At 36.5% G+C, this 16,220-nt stretch overlaps 1 protein-coding gene across 1 annotated transcript in view; it reads right to left on the bottom strand.

The window, feature by feature from the left end:
* The window catches only part of DNAJC1 (DnaJ heat shock protein family (Hsp40) member C1), a 99,258-nt gene that overhangs the window by 55,871 nt on the left and 27,167 nt on the right, over positions 1 to 16,220 (bottom strand). The window contains exons 2-3 of the mRNA XM_048061736.2: positions 6,123 to 6,224; positions 5,110 to 5,156 (exon numbers count right to left, since the gene is read on the bottom strand). Of these exons, the coding sequence (XP_047917693.1) occupies positions 5,110 to 5,156; positions 6,123 to 6,224 (149 nt within the window). The remainder of the gene's footprint in view (positions 1 to 5,109; positions 5,157 to 6,122; positions 6,225 to 16,220) is intronic.

Raw genomic sequence — 16,220 nt, 5'->3', positions numbered from 1 at the left:
GCAAAATCATTTTTTTTTTAAGCGGAAAAAGAGGCAGTGGTTTTAAATTAAAAACAATATCCTTTAATTCAGCACATCTAAACCTGACTTCTGATTAAACATTTGTTCAAGTTGCCAAGTGTTGCTAGGCTATGTCTGTGCGAAAGCTTTAACACCTCAAGGTTCTGCAGTGTTCTGAAGGGTAGCCCACGGAAAATTTGGATTGCCAAATTTTATCTTCCAAATATGAGGATACTAAGATTAATATCCGTTAACAGGAATTTTGATGTAATAACATTTTTCCTTTCCCAGTAAGTCAGAATGAGGTAATTACTGATGCTTTAACACAAACTCCCTGTTCAGAAAAAACATTTAGCACGTTGTTTCAAAACTAAGACTCTCTTAACTTTTTGTTTAAGAACAAAATAGAGGTTTTAGCGTTTATAAAAATATAATGATGTATTTGCAACGTTTTATAGTTAAAATAAAAAAGAAATATCTTAGAAACAAAACCACTTTTTAAAATTGGATTGATAAGAAGACTTCACAAAAGATGTTCTGGTGAAAGCTTCAGGGAAATAAATATGTAAAATCCCAAAAGAACAAACTGTTTTCATACTACTATACATTTAATAAGCATTTGCTTTCTTATACAATAAGAAATGCTAATTGAGGCATCAAAAATTTGTCTACAAATTGAATAGGGTCCATATATGCTAATGGCAACAATATAGGAATAGTCAAAAAAGCACTGGGAAAAAATGTTTGACAACCACATTCTATTATAAATTATCTGTTCAGAAAAAATAAATTAAGACAGCAGAGTCTCTTGCATTAAACACTTTAAACAGCACTCTGTATTTACTAGGCTATGTCCGCTGTTCAGAACAACAGTCTCCAAGGATTAAGTCTCAGAATCAATGCTCTATTGATTTTACTATCAATGAGCATTATGGCTCACACGACTGGCCATTTTAAGGGAAGATAGCTTCTATTATAACCCACTTTTTAGAATATATACTGTTAAAAGATAAATCACTGCTTTCAATACTAATTAAGCTCTGTATTTGAAAAATAAAAATATCAATGATTTTTAGGTTTTCAACTGGAAAACGATCCTACTGAAACTGAGAAGCTTCCCATAATTTTAAAATCTTACTTTCCAAATTTAGGATGTGGTTTAATTAAAAGTAGATTTCTTGTTAAATAATTTCTTTATAGAAACCTATATTAAGTATGAAGGATAGTCATGTGTAGAACTGCATTCAAAACTGAATTACAAAACATTCTTCTGGTGACCTATATTAATTGCTACCCTATGTAAGAAAAATCAAACTGAAAAGGAAATATATATCTGCAGTATTTTTTCCTCAGACCTAAGTACACAGAATGCAGCAAATATTTTGCATGGGAGTATGCTTACCAGGTACCTCTGAAATGTAGAAGTCAGCAAACTAAAAAACCCCAAAGCACCAGTATATAAACAAAAGGACAAATATATGTATAACTTAAATTGAATCTTTGTTTAAAAACTGGGGATTCTATGCAAGACTTGGTAGTCTGGTGTAGAATGTAACCAACTGCATGACTATTAAAATTTAATTCTTCTGTAAAGTTTCATAAAATAGTTTTTAAAGGTCTTTGTAGAATCAATTATATTGCAAGAAAAATCCATTAACTGTGGTAGCTAATTACAGTATCATCTATTTAAATATAATTATAATTTACTCCTCCCTTTAATCAAGCCTCTGCATTTCATATTTCAAATTATTTCAGAAATCTGATATAGTTTATATACTATAAGCTTGTATTAATGAGATCTATTCTGATCTATGGGAATAATCCACTGGTGTTTTTTATTCTGGGGGCTTTTTCCTCGAGCTGTCAAAGACATCCAGTTCAACATCAGCCAGAACAATTTATACCTATGAATATACACATGTAATTATAATGAGAGCTAAGATAAACACCTTTCTTACTCTAAACAAGTATATCTTGATTCCTTTACAAATGCTTCCTGTAATCAAGTCCATATTGTTAAAGAGGATAAGCCTTGTAGGTAAAGAAAAAGCTCCTTAAAATGGCAACAAACAACGAAATTAACAGCTAAGATTCTTGCCTAATTGCAATTAATAGAACTGTGTAAACTTTTTCATAAATTAAAAACAGTCAAAATTAATAAAATATATCATTGAGTTTATTTACCCTTAAATGGCTTAGGTTCGTTTCCTGAAATACACAAGACTATCTCTACTAAAGAAACCTCTATCTATCTATCTCTACTACCTCCTAAAGAAACTTTTCTGTAGAATTTCATACACTCTGCAATGTATACAGAGCATGAAGCATTAAACAAAGCTGCATGCATGTTTAATGTTAACGCTATATTGAACAATGCTGCATGTACATTTCATGTTAGAATATTACAATGTTATGATTACACAGCAGTTAAAATGTGTAAGTGAAAAGTACTACCATAGCAGTATTACTACAGAATATAGTACTAATAGTGTTAGTATACTTGGTATTCTTACTTATACAAGCAACTATATACCTTTCTCAAACAAGCAAGCCACATTTTAATTATAAAGCCTTGTATTAGAATTTTCAGTAGAACTATAGTATTTTAAGAAAGGCTTCTGTCATCAGATGAAGTAAAAATTCACTGATAAATACAAAAAAAAAGCTTTAGAAAAATGATTACATTCAGCTAGCCAACAGATCTGCCTTTCAGAACACTTTCTGTATACACACAAACAATTAACACCTCTGACATTCACCAAGGCATGGAGGAAGGGTTTAATTAGACAGAGTTTTACTGTTTTAAAACGAGTTTGTCACTCACTTATACAGGGCAGATCCTAATTCCTGCTTTAACTGTTTCTACCCTCTGTACAAACACCAAAATCAATGCCAGATTACATCACCTGAGATGAACAGGTACAGCTGACTTCCCCGTATATGAGTCTGAAGCCCGCTCTTGCCAAGGTCATGTAATCCTGTGCCCCAAACCATTTACATGTCCTTTTCCAAAGGGATTCCCTGCTAAACTGCCAGGATGTGCCACCAACTAATTTGCGAGAACCGGGACCAATTTCCATCTCACCCCAGCAGGACTTTGAGTTACTTTAGAAATAAAAACTACCGCACTGCCGAGGGGAAAAAAAACAAAAAAAAAAAGAAAAAAAAAGCAACAAAAAACCAAACTGGCAGAAAGCCTCGTTACAGCAGACCCAAATAGCTGTCTCTGGAATTAGGATAAAAGTAAATCAGTAAGCCCCGAGATAGACAAAGGGTGCAGCATAGCTTTGCCCCTGTGCATGGGGATGATGGTAAACTTCGAGCCTCTTCCACTAGGTCCAACACCTCCCACAACAAACACCCAGGGTAGGAAAATCCCCAGAAGCAACCACTCTCCCCTTTCACTTGCCATATGGTTCCACGAAACGCATGAGTTACGTTACAACAGCAACATTAGAGGGGGGCAGTTCCTAGCACATTTACTTAAGACTTGTTTTAAGGACATGAGGCAACAACGCCTTACAGGATAAAGGAGAAAAGCCTCCATTCACAAGCTCAACTGTGTTTACCATTAGACGGTGTAATAAATCCAATGAATAAAGGTTTCCATAGAGTAAAGAGACCATACACTGTTATTCTAAATTCTGCGTATTATTTCCAGAAAATTCTCTGAAGGTAAAATACTGTTTGTTCAGCTATACTTAATCAGTGACAGAAGAAATATCAACTACATATCTACACTGTGCAAGAAAAATACAGCAGCTGTTGCCTACGTACAAAAGAAGTTAGTGACAATGAAATCCATAAAAGCTGGAGCAATCTACCACTGCTTTAACTCCTCATTTGCAATTACTGTGTTATACTAATTAACAATATTTTCTCAAACAAGCTGGGTAAATTAGGAAGTGTCATATATACAAGGCTTAAAATATAATGCTCACAAGCTACTGCATCATAGCTCCATGAAAAAAGCCACTAATACAGCTGCAAGGTAATTCCTAGCAGTTTCATGCTAGAAATAATTCCCAGAGAGGCAGTATCACAAAGTATATGTAAACAATGTTATAAACAAATAGGTGAAAAAATTGGGGGATAACTAACTTTTCAAGTGGTCTGCAGCCTCTTAACTGATGATTTTATTATTATTATTATTTTAAAGCTTTCCTTGATTAGGACTTCACAAGGAACTTATCTATGAGAGTGAAATTAAAAAAAAAAACTACAAATTTCTAAAAGTACTTCTGTGAAGTACATTTTCATGACACTTAAAGAGAGGATTATCAAAATGTACATTGTCTGTACTATAAAACCTGGACTCATGCCAAGATATCCAGAAAGCCAAAACCCCTTCAAGAAATGTCTTGTAAAGCCCAGCTTAAAGACTTGTAAGCTGAGAGATGATTTACTAAAACTCCAAGCTAAAAGCAAAACTTTTTCAATAGCTCTGTTGTCCTGATAATCGTTAGTTTAAATGGACAGCCTCTTAAAAAGAAGAAAAAAGTTTTCCTGAAAACCACAGATTTTCAGACTTAGCCCCTTCATGTACTGCTGGACCTGCTCCCAGAGCAGCAAGGACAATTATCAATTATCAAAACATATAATGGTATCCCCATCAAAGTTTACAATATTATAGACAACACATTTGAAAGAAAAGCAATGAAACAAGCAGCAGAAAACAATTTTAAATAAGGTATACACTCAAAATAATCCCTAAATACTGTGAAAATAAATTCTTATTGATATAGTGAGATATATCTGACAGTTGAATCAATGGACTATATGTTCAACCACAGCTTTAATAAAACAAGCAATTATAATTAACACAACTCATAAAAAGCAATACAATTGCTAAGTGTTTAAAAATATATTTGCTCCAAACATCAAATAGCTTTTAAAGTTCTTTCATATTGTTAACTTTAAGGGAGGAAAAATCAGTATATCACACAAAATACATACCAGCTTCCCCTTTAAGCCCACACAATATTCAATTGCTACAGAAAAATTACAAACTTAAATTATACAAAAATCATCCAAATACTTACAATTAAATTAAATAGGTCTTCAATTTACCACTGGCATAAATGAATATTTTATTTAAGATTAACTCACCTCTGCCTCCTTTCTTCATCCTTTAAAATTTCATAAATAGCCACCAACTAAAACAAAAACATACAAAAAAAAGACAAAAGAAAAAAAAAGATTACTTTAGAATTGAGTTCATAAAATGTAAATGGTAGTATTGTATTTTACATTTGCCAGAAAATGCTCTTTGATAGTTTTCACTTTTTTACCTACAACACTAGGAATTAAACTCAGCATGCAGAAAAAACCAACAAAACACAGTGACAATCATATACAAGGTGTTATCAAATACACAAACAAGCAACTTCTGACAAACGCAACTTCTGGCAAAGAGCTTTTTCCTCCTCCCATCTCTGGGCAAAACACAATACTACAACAACAATAACAAAAAAACAACGTATCATTTGTTTCATCCAAAAGATTTTATTGAAATTAAATAGCTGATCTTTAGTCATCTTGAGTGTTTTTAAAGGCAGAACTAATGACAACAGTCTCATGGTTTCACTCTGTAAAGATTCGAAACAAGAAAACATTCAAAACCAAAAATAGAATCTTAGAATCATAGAATGAGTTACAGAAGGAATTATTTTCATAGAATCATAGAATGATAGAATGGTTTGGGTTGGAAGGGACCTTAAAGATCACCTAATTCCAATCCTCTGCCATTTAATTTTCATTAAATTATGCCCACATATGATTTGCATTGAGAACTGATCAGAAATTTTAGTCACTGCTTTTGAAAAGGATGTTTATAAACAGTCTTCAGGTAAAGAACAAAACATATATATTCCTCTTAGGAGTAAATGTCCAAGTATTATGTTTGAATATTTTTTAATATTCAGGTAAATATTACATATGACTTATTCAACAAGATAATTCAAAATCATTGTATTTTTTTAAATCTGGCTACCATAGAAAAAATGTAACTCAATGTTCAATGTAATAATTTCAAAGACATATCCTTGTTCTTACTAAAGTCATTATGAAAAACTTCTGATCCTATTTTCTATAAAAACATTATTACCACACGTTGCACTTACTTGCCTAAACTGTGTTTCTGCATTTTCATCTTTATTCTTGTCTGGGTGCAAAATTAGCGAAAGCTTTCGATATGCTTTCCGAATATCTGCAGATGAAGCATCCTGCAAAACGTAAACAAAACGAACTGTCAGAAACAAATTCACGGACCTTTGTTAGGATGTGATGACAGTCATGCAAGTACACAACTAAGGCGTAACATTTGAGAAATCTAACCACCAAACCATGCAACCAGACTAACCCAAACGACTCAACAATCACTGAGCCCAATTCATCTTTCATCTTAACTTCCTTCATTACCAGACATTCATTACAACAGTAATTGCCAAAACTTTCTTGCTTAAAAATTAACCAGTGCACCTTCTGCACCACTTGAAAGTTCAAGTAAAAACTGAAAATTATTGCAGCTGCGTACCTTCAAGTCACCATTTCTGCAAATCATCATGCTCAATTTCCCAAACTCGGGACTTGCTATGAACACTTCCCTTATTAACATTTACATGAAATTCACCGCTAATAGGACTTCCATTCAACTTCAGTTTCACCACATCTAAAGAACTGCATTTTTCTGAAGTAGCTTCAAATTGCAGTCTTGAAGCTGTTTTGTGGCACTGACATCAACCTATATCTGGATGATGATAAAAATGGCACACATTGGGAGAAAAAAATAAAATTCAGAAATGAAAAATGCGCCCATGATACAATGATTTGCAACAATACAAATTAGTTGCAAAATGCACAAACTTCTGAATTAATGTCTGCCGTGCAGTACTATGAAGATATCCAGAAAAGGAAGATTTCAAGAGTTGTATAATGCAGTATATATTGGGCTTACACTCGTCAAAAGATCTACAAAGCTCTAAATTTAAACAGAAGTACAAGCATTCCCTAACAAACATAACCAAGGCGACATTTTGGAAATAAAGTATTCCTCTGACAATTTTGATTTCATAATTCTATGTATGTATTGTTCCCAGTATAGTCTCTTTATCAAAATTATAGTGTCAATGAGGGATTTAAACACACCCAAAAAATAGATCTGAACGAGCTGTGAGAGGAACGGGGCTGAAATAAGATAATAATTAATGCAATACTGTAATTAGTCTGTCAAGCTTTTTATTATAAATCATTATTTTCATTTTTAAAATTTCAGTTTTATAACACAAGGCTGTGTACCAGTTTGGGCCAGGAGGGAACAACAGAGAAAAATCTGGGAGAGGGGAAGGGGAAAAGGAGAAAGTGTGGAAAAGTGCAATGACACGGTAAGGAAATTGGTACTATCCCCTAATGCAAGACCAAAATTTCCATAATCTATTGTTTGTCCAAAGGTGCTTTGATTTCTCACACAGAAGGTTTATCCTAAAAGACAGCATATGTATTTTTTCATTTTTAAATTTTCCAACAGCTACTCCTATGGAACACAAAAGGCGAATTCGACTAAGTACCTGCTCGCTTCCATCTTGCTGACTGCAAGGGAGATATTTCAAATTAACGTCGTTTGATAGGTTTATTTCTAACACTTACTTAAGGGGAAGGAAGAGACAGTTCGACTAAATATCTCTTCTAAACCCTATGAAACATGACATTCTTGAGATGCAGGCTTAGTAGAATTACATGAAATAAAAGGGAAAACACAATGTAAACAAATATTTTTAAAATGAGGGATTGAGACCATGATAACCTCAAGAAATGAGTCTCTCCAGGCTGTGTGCTTGGGATAGACCACAGCTTATTCCTTCTCTACTGCACATTTAGATGTGCTTGGCGTAATTTTTGGAACACTCCCAACGAACAGTTTCAAACCTGATAAAGCCGTATTTTTAGGAGCTGCCTGGCAGAAATCTTCCAACTATTTCAAACAACAAACATGCAAAAAAGTTACAGTGTTTTCAGTTTTATCTGGACGATTTAAGCCGAAGTTTCATACAGGAGCAACACAATTTTTTTTGTGTAGAAGACCAGGACCAGTTTCTCTGTTTCATACTTAATCAAAGCAAGAGATCCCAAGTCGACTTTGAAAAGTAAAGCTGCTTAAACTTACATGTTGCTTCACCTTGAGATGAACAAAACAATCAAACAAAACAAACAAAACAATCCTTCAACCCAGTCAGCCACTTCATACACAACATGGGCTTGTCCTTAATACAAAATGCAGTATTTCAATGCTACCACAGCAAACAAAAATCAAGAATTAGTTTACTGGCCATGGTTTTAGCTAAATAATCTAAGTGATCTTTATTAACATACCAGCTAATTGTAATTAAACCCCCAGAAGGTCAAAAATGGGACAATAACAACCGGAAATGATTCAATATTTGCTATGATGCTGCTATAAATGATTTCATCACTACTGATTCACATACATTTCCAAAATGACAGTAAGCCTGCCAGCTAACTGACTGATTCTTCACAGCACAACACAGAAAAATATTGCGTGGGTTGAAAATCAAGTTCCAAACATGTTAATTAATGCTACCTACGGGTAACGTTACGCATTTTCAGGAAAGGTTCCTGAAGGAAGCTGTCCTGAATGGCCTTAGAGGTGCAAACTGAAGTAATTTAAATAAAAACCTCTCTTCACCACAGAACTTACTAGTACTGTATGGCCCAAAATAGGCTACAAGAATAATTATTTTTGAAGTAATAAAGAACTATCTACCATATTGAAGCCAGCTGTTCCAAGAGACTTTCATTTATAGCTAGCTGACTGTTGGCCACCCTCAGTAAGATTTCCATGAAGGCTGAGGAGCAAAACATCAAGCTGAAGAGTCAGTGCTTTCTAGAATAAGATGTTATTCTAGTCCAAAGACTAGTGAGAAAAAGCCAGGACTCTCGTTTTGTTTGTTTTAAAGACACAGCTCAGAAGAGAAGCTGGATGACATAGTTTACCTTTCAGAAATGTTGATCTCAGCTACACCTAAAGAGGGAAAAATAAGATCTGCATAGGCATATAATCTAATAGCAGAATGAGATGCTATTGCCTTAGGCTGATGGACAGACTGACAGCGCATTAGGTGACTCCTCTGCCAGTGCACTTCTTGTTGGCACGTTGTGCCATGATGCAGCCAAATGAGTCTGTCACACTGTCTCCCGCATGTGGAATCATCAAAAAAACTAAAAAGCCTAGCCGTATTCCTTGATAACTATCTGTTCACAGAAATATTGCCACCAACACTTGCAAGGCTGAATGTCCCTTCACACACCTGTGTCTGGTGAATGGCTCTTATAAGCTGACTCCTACCCTCTGCAATGGCAGCTCCGCTTCTGTGCTCAGCGCCTAATTCCACTTTCATGAGAGCCTTACATTGTTTTTCAGTAGGAAAAAGCCAATTCTCCACCAAGCACATTTTGTGGGAAAAAATAATAATAAAAAAGAATAATGTAAGCACTTACATTAAAGGCCAATGCAAAATGAACTCTCTAAGCTAAACCAAAAACTGCTCAGTTGCCAGCTGTGTAGCTGAAAGAAGGCACACAGTAGACAAGTCAACAGAGGAAAAGGTGTTTTATGCTAGAATTAGTCCTCAGAAATACCAAACAAGCCTATATGTTGTTAGGCCACAGCCTGGCCTCTTTTGTATGCAAATGTATGCAAGTATTCTTGAGGGAATTTTTTAATTACTAACACTTTATTGAACAAGTAGAGTTTTGTGTGTTTAGTTACAAGATTTCCAGGTAGAAGTTCATCTTTTACATTTTTCAGCATAAGCCTTTGCACTGCAAACAAGTTTTTTAAAATACAAACAAGCTTACCATTTGAAGGAATCAACCATATGACAAAAAAGTTAAACACACACATAAGGTACTCTGTTTTAATTCTATTCATTTTTTTTCTGAAGGGTAATACCTATCAGATTCCCAGGGTAGGCAAGAAAAAGAAATATTCTTCTCTCTATGCCATTTATTTTTTGCAGCTTGTTTAATTCAGATGATGAAAAACGTATTACTAAATATTATTTTACTCAGCATCATTTTCGCATTACCCAGTATTATAAAGAGAAGTTACATCATTAGACTACAACCACAAAAGGAGAAACAAAGAGTGGATTTTTTGTCACAAACAATAACAGACAAAAAATAATGTAAATTTGCTTTCTGTTTTAAAAAAATGAAACTTGCTGAAAATACGTAAGAGCTAACAGATTTAAATCTGGTTTTCTCATCTGCCTATACAAATTCAGAGTCCCACCCACAGAGTCCACTTCCACCTTTATAATAAACAGAAAAACTGGCGCAGAGCAGTGCAACTCTATTACTCCATTGCCTGCTATGCCTAATGTAACTATGATTACTAATGAAGCTTCAAAAAAGCCTCATTGTGGTCCCAAGACAATTCTTGGTGAACACATAACATATCAGATATTGCCATAGGCAAACAATGATTAGGTCAAGGGGAAAAAAATAATCAATGTCTACATAGTTTTCACTTACCAACATATACAATTCAAAACCTAAATTGTTCCCCTGAGTGCAATGCAGTTATAGAACAAGACTTAGTTACTTACAATTTAGCAACTGCTTCTAACACAGGAAATGTGCTCAATTCATCTTGGGTTTTAAATATGCCTGCCGATGTCTTCAAAGAGGTGGCGTTATCTTTATTAGCAAGGGGAGGGCACGTGGTCCAAAGGACCGAGTAGGCTGACACAAGTCACATTTCTGTTCACTTGCAGTTTGTCCAATCACTTGTTAATGGGCTAAAAGAGGATGGCATCGGTGTGTCTGTACCACTGCAATGCTGCTGTGCAGTATTTGCCGCAGGCTGTATTGCTGGAGGCGTATGGCAACCAGAAGTGATGTCTGCACACCGCCCCGGTTAGCTGTATTACAGTGTGAAATCTTAGGTCCCCAGCACACGTAGGCCTTCATGAGACATGAGATGTAAAAACCTTTTTACATGTTGTGTTTGAGCATGTGGGGATAGAAGCGCAACCACACTTGCTCCAGAACCCTTCCTAGGTAATTCTCACCAAATTCCTACCAAAACTGTATAATTCAATGGCTTACATTCACTCTAAACTTTGTATCCTTTTTTTTTTTTCTTTTTTTAACAAAGTGAAACGAGCCCCTCAGTAAAACAAACACACACCCAAAATTCCCACCATCAGTACTAACAGCCTTACATTTCACAATACGTGTATTTTGGGCACAAACACCACTGTTTCCCCTAACATCTTCAAGTAATTTCCCTAAAGGAAAAAATAAAATCACGCCCACAGGTAATTTCTGCACTGACAAATTGTTCAATAACTCCAGGAGGAAAAGCAACGGCAAGAGGCAGCAGGCAGAGCCACGTATTCCTCTACCACTAGCACAGGACAAGGAAATAAACAAAGGCTCACCCATATCAAACTGGACTGAAATACCACTCCCCTATGTACTTCCCTACATGAATTCACCACAACCCAGTCCCAATTTCAGCTCTGATGAACACATTAGGTCCAAGAAGTACACCTGCGTTTGCCAAGTCGATACTTGGAAACACATCTAGGATGGAAATAGAGCCTTGTAGCAAATTCCAGAGGTGGGAAGGACATGCTGGCAATCCTGAAGGCTACTCCTCTAGGAAAGAAAAGCGAGTGTCTCCCAGAAGACCCCACGGCATCTACGAACCTTTTATAGCTAACAGATGCGAGCTGAGTTTTGGCTTTCTTGCTGCATAACCTTTGTTCAACTCCCCCTTTATTTTTACAGAGCTTCTTTCTAAGACACTCGTCTTTTTCAAGGACGGAGCATGAGCTTAACCCCATTTGGTGCTTCTCTGCAGATGACAGCTCCCAGCGCGCCCAGGACGGAGCCGAGCACTGCTCTGCCGCAGACGGAGCCATGCGCCTCTCCACATTCCCTTGATTTACACAGAATAACAGCACAGCAGGGAAATATGCAGGGACCAAAAATAATGCTAAAAAGGTGTTTTAATGCTTTTTGATGCTGCTAAGTTTTAAAGCAATTCATGAAATGAGAATGAATACAAACCAGCACAATGTATTCCTGTAGGCTTCTGGTAACTGGCACAATCCCTTAGCTGGCATGTTTATTTACAGGGGAGTGTGTCAAATGAAAGAAGACTCTGCTTCCAGCCTAGCGTGCCAAATGAATGAAAATTCTGCTGCCTCATGCTTGAGAAACCTAAAAAAGTGTGTTCTCTTCGGCACATGTGCACAATTACATGAGCTTCAGTTTTCTTGGCCGATTTGAACAACAGTATTTGTATGTATTTTGTTTTTCTGCTGAAACTATTTTAGCCTTTTACCTTTTTTTACTTAGATTTTCAGCAACTAATTATTTTCATACGAAGAATTAGATTGCCCAAGAGAACATCATCATGTATAACCGCAAGTTATGATTTAACACGAGCTTCGTATCTGAGATGCAAAGAACACTCACTAATTCTGTCACGATGTTTTTAGAATTACTCCCTCAAATTCAAAACGAAGAAAAGCTATCAAACAATCACTAAGGGCATAATTCAAGACAGTACAGACTAATCTAAAATACTGCCTACTGTTATGGTTTATTTTCATTTAGATTTTCATTCTAGTAGTTCAAAAGGAAGGAATAAGTAGGTATCCTTTATTTATTTCACACATTTTTCCAGGAATGCTGTTATATATTTATTATTTTATGTACTGTATTTATTGTTTATATTTTTACATAATGTTATCTACATTTTTTAGTATAGATAGTTGTGTATATGTATTTACAAGATGTGTGTGTGTGTATTCCCTTACAGACTACTGAAAGTTGTTTCTCAGGGGTTCTCCTGAAAATCTGCCTGTTGCTTCACAGATTTCCAACCTACAGCTCTCAGATAAATGCATCACCTAGAAGACTCCTGATCCTGCAACGTAATCCCAGGAACAAAAATCACTACAGGCCCTGGTTCACATGGGAGGGAATGCTGCTTTAACCATGGACAGCTGATGCCGCACTTGACAGCTGTGGAGCACCAGTACAAGGCAGTGAAGACTTTTGGGTGTTGGATCTGACAAGTTCCAACCCTTCCTTCTATGTAACGCCCCAAATATGCTGCCACTTCATTGGTGATATAGTTTTCTTGCTACATTTCAGCTTCAGTATGTTTCTAGGTATGTAAGGAATTAAAGGAAATCAGAATTGGCAAGGCTACACCCATCCAAGGCTCTTATCTCCTCCTCCCTCCTCCTCTTGCTTATCCTGTTCCCATTACATCCTGCCACCAGAACTGACGTTACGGACCCACTCTCCCACATACCTAGCCTGTCCTTCCAAGTAACAGCTTCCCAGACCTCAATTTAAGCATAAATTTTGGAGGGAGATTACTGATGACCACAGACTTAATTATGAAGGTGTTAAAGAAAATCAAAGACCAAAATAAATAAAAAATAACACACACACAAAAGCTTTGGCTACTTTCTAATTACTGACTCCCATGCCACCTGAATTGTTGCTGTGACTTTTCTGACTACATCTCTAATAGACTTGTAAGCTCTAAAAGTATGTAAAACCGTTTTTATTTCTGAAAGGTGTTTATAACCCTCAGTTCTGATGTCCAAAAAATGAGGAGAAAAAGACATATGAGAAACAGGATATAGGATGTATGGTTGAAAAGATTAGAAAGCCATACAAGAAGCCAAGAGAGAACAACTATCTCTAACACAGCTGTTAAAATCTGCCCACTAGCTTATGCATCAGCACAGCATTTACATGCTGAATAATCCCCACAGACATCTACTTTCAAAATAAACGTTAACTATTTAGTTGCAACTTCCTTAGCCCCATCAGCTGTGAAGGACACTAATTTATATGCCCCCCTACATACATCCATCATATATATATATTTTCACACATGGATGCTAATATAAAAACTCATGTAAACAAGTGTACTTCCCCAGCAGTTCTTCATGTTTATACAGTGCTTTAATTTATATTTTTAATTGTTGCTCGACTTCACAAGCATTTTAAGGACATTTAAACAAAAGCTGTTACCTAAGCTTGGAATGAATACAGTGAACATTTTCCTATCTTTAGTAATCCTTTTAATGCACGACACTCTTTAAACAAATGAAAAAAACATGGGTAACGTGAAACTTCTACTGCAAGTGCAAAACCAATAGGAAAGAAAAAAAAACCATACCTTGAATAGTTAAAGGATCTATCTATCAAAAACGAAAAGATGTATCAAATAGGATTTTATGAGCTCTGTCTCAGGTCCACTGATACTCAGTATTTTAACTGTCAAGTTGAGTTACAGAATCACTATTAAGCTGGTAGCTACCACTACCCTCGGAAAGCCTACAAAGATGCTGTTGAACAGAATTCAGATTTTAAAAGATCTCAGCAAACAGTACAATTGCTCTAAAGATGCGTTATTTTGTAAGGGAAAGACTAACGGTCCACATCTGGACAGAAATCGTCGACTACACGAAGACGGGATGGAAAAAAGCAGCTAGGCAGAAAGGAGGGGTGAATCACAAGCTGAGCGTGAGTCAGTGTCACGCTGCTGCCTCTCCGTGCAGCGCAGCCCGCTGTGACACCAGCGGCACCGCTACGAGCAGCCACGCCACGCCGCAGCTGGAAGAGCTCAGCAGATTGCTGCCTCCGCTCCAACAACGCGTCTGAAGACAGCTCTGAGCCTATCTGGACGAAATGCAGAGGGAAGCAACAGATTTGAGTAGTAAGAGGTGTAGGAGAAACAAAAAGCGACTTGTTCGGGGAAACTGAAAGGAGTGACTTTAGTCTAAAGGAAAGGCACGTGACTAGGAACACATCATCTTCAAATACACGGAAGGTAGCTGCAAAGAGAAATGGAGTAATTGACCTGTCCGTATCAAGGCTAAGCAGTAACAGTTAAGTAACCCTCAAGAAGATTTAAGTTAGAAACGATGAAAACTTCCAGAAGCACCATTAGCTACCACCGAACGGGCTGACGAAGCCTCCGTTACAAGCAGATCTTGCACAGGTTTATCAGGCATGACTCGGTCTTAACTGGTTCTGCCACAGTCAGGTATAGTAGATCACTAACAGTCCTGTGCTTTAGGATCCAAATATCCCTTTGAAGATCAGTTTAGTACTTACACTGACAATATTCCAGCAGGATTTACTGCAACCGTTAGAAGTTCCTAGCTGCAGGGCAGTATTCCTGTCACGGCGAAGATGGCAGTTCTTCCCGCCAAAACAGCCCGTGAGATTTTCACAGAACCTAAGTGATCCTCAGAAGGAGCAGCAAATATCAGGAGGAGGCAGGAAGCCCTTCTTTCCTAGGAATCTGAAGCCGAGGGGGCCCTGGTCCATGACTTGGACTGCTAGACATCAGGCTTGTTTTTCCTGCTACAGACCAGTTACTTTGAATCACTGAGAAAATCACCCTGTAGCAGATGTTCACTAATAAGTTATCCATATTATTCGAGTTTAGAAGACTCTCCATCAGATTTATCATCTTTAAGCCGAGAAAGATACCATAAACAGCCAGGATCAGCAAGGTTTTCTTGGGAATGTCAGATGAAAAGAAGAAAACCGGAAGAGAAAAAAAGCAGGCAGGAGTTTCAACAACGATCATAAAAACTTTAAAACGAATGAAAGTATTTTGTTAATATTTGGTTTATTTTGTAGTATTTGGTTTATTATAAATACACATTTAATTCCTGCAACAAAAACACCTATATGAGGATATGGTAGAGACACTGTATTAAACCATATCCAAGCATGGCAGTCATAATATCTTCATTTATGACAGAAAGAAGGAGCACCTCTCTCAAAATTCTGTATTTCTTTCTTAACGTAGTATTTGTTTCCACCCTCCTTTCCCCACTATTTACCTAGTCTCTGTACCATACTGTAATATTTCTGAAGCGGTCATTTTTCAGCAGCAATGTTATTTTTCTTAGCTTAGCAATGCCTAAAAATAGTCCTGTCCACTGAACCTGACTTTTGAGCTCTAGATGTACCTCAGTCTGCAGTCTTTTACTGGTTTGTTTGTCCTTACAGAGCCCGGAAGAAGACAGGAAGAGCTGAATGAATTCAAGAAGGTTTTCATCTATCTGCTACAAAATCTAGGTAAATCTTTAAAACCTTTCTCCAGAAAATAGCGTTAGCTAAATGGAACACACAGAAAAGTGACC

This window comes from Anser cygnoides, chromosome 2 (assembly GCF_040182565.1).
Source record: "Anser cygnoides isolate HZ-2024a breed goose chromosome 2, Taihu_goose_T2T_genome, whole genome shotgun sequence".
Classification (NCBI taxonomy): domain Eukaryota; kingdom Metazoa; phylum Chordata; class Aves; order Anseriformes; family Anatidae; genus Anser; species Anser cygnoides.
This window is presented reverse-complemented; position numbering and strand designations above follow the sequence as displayed.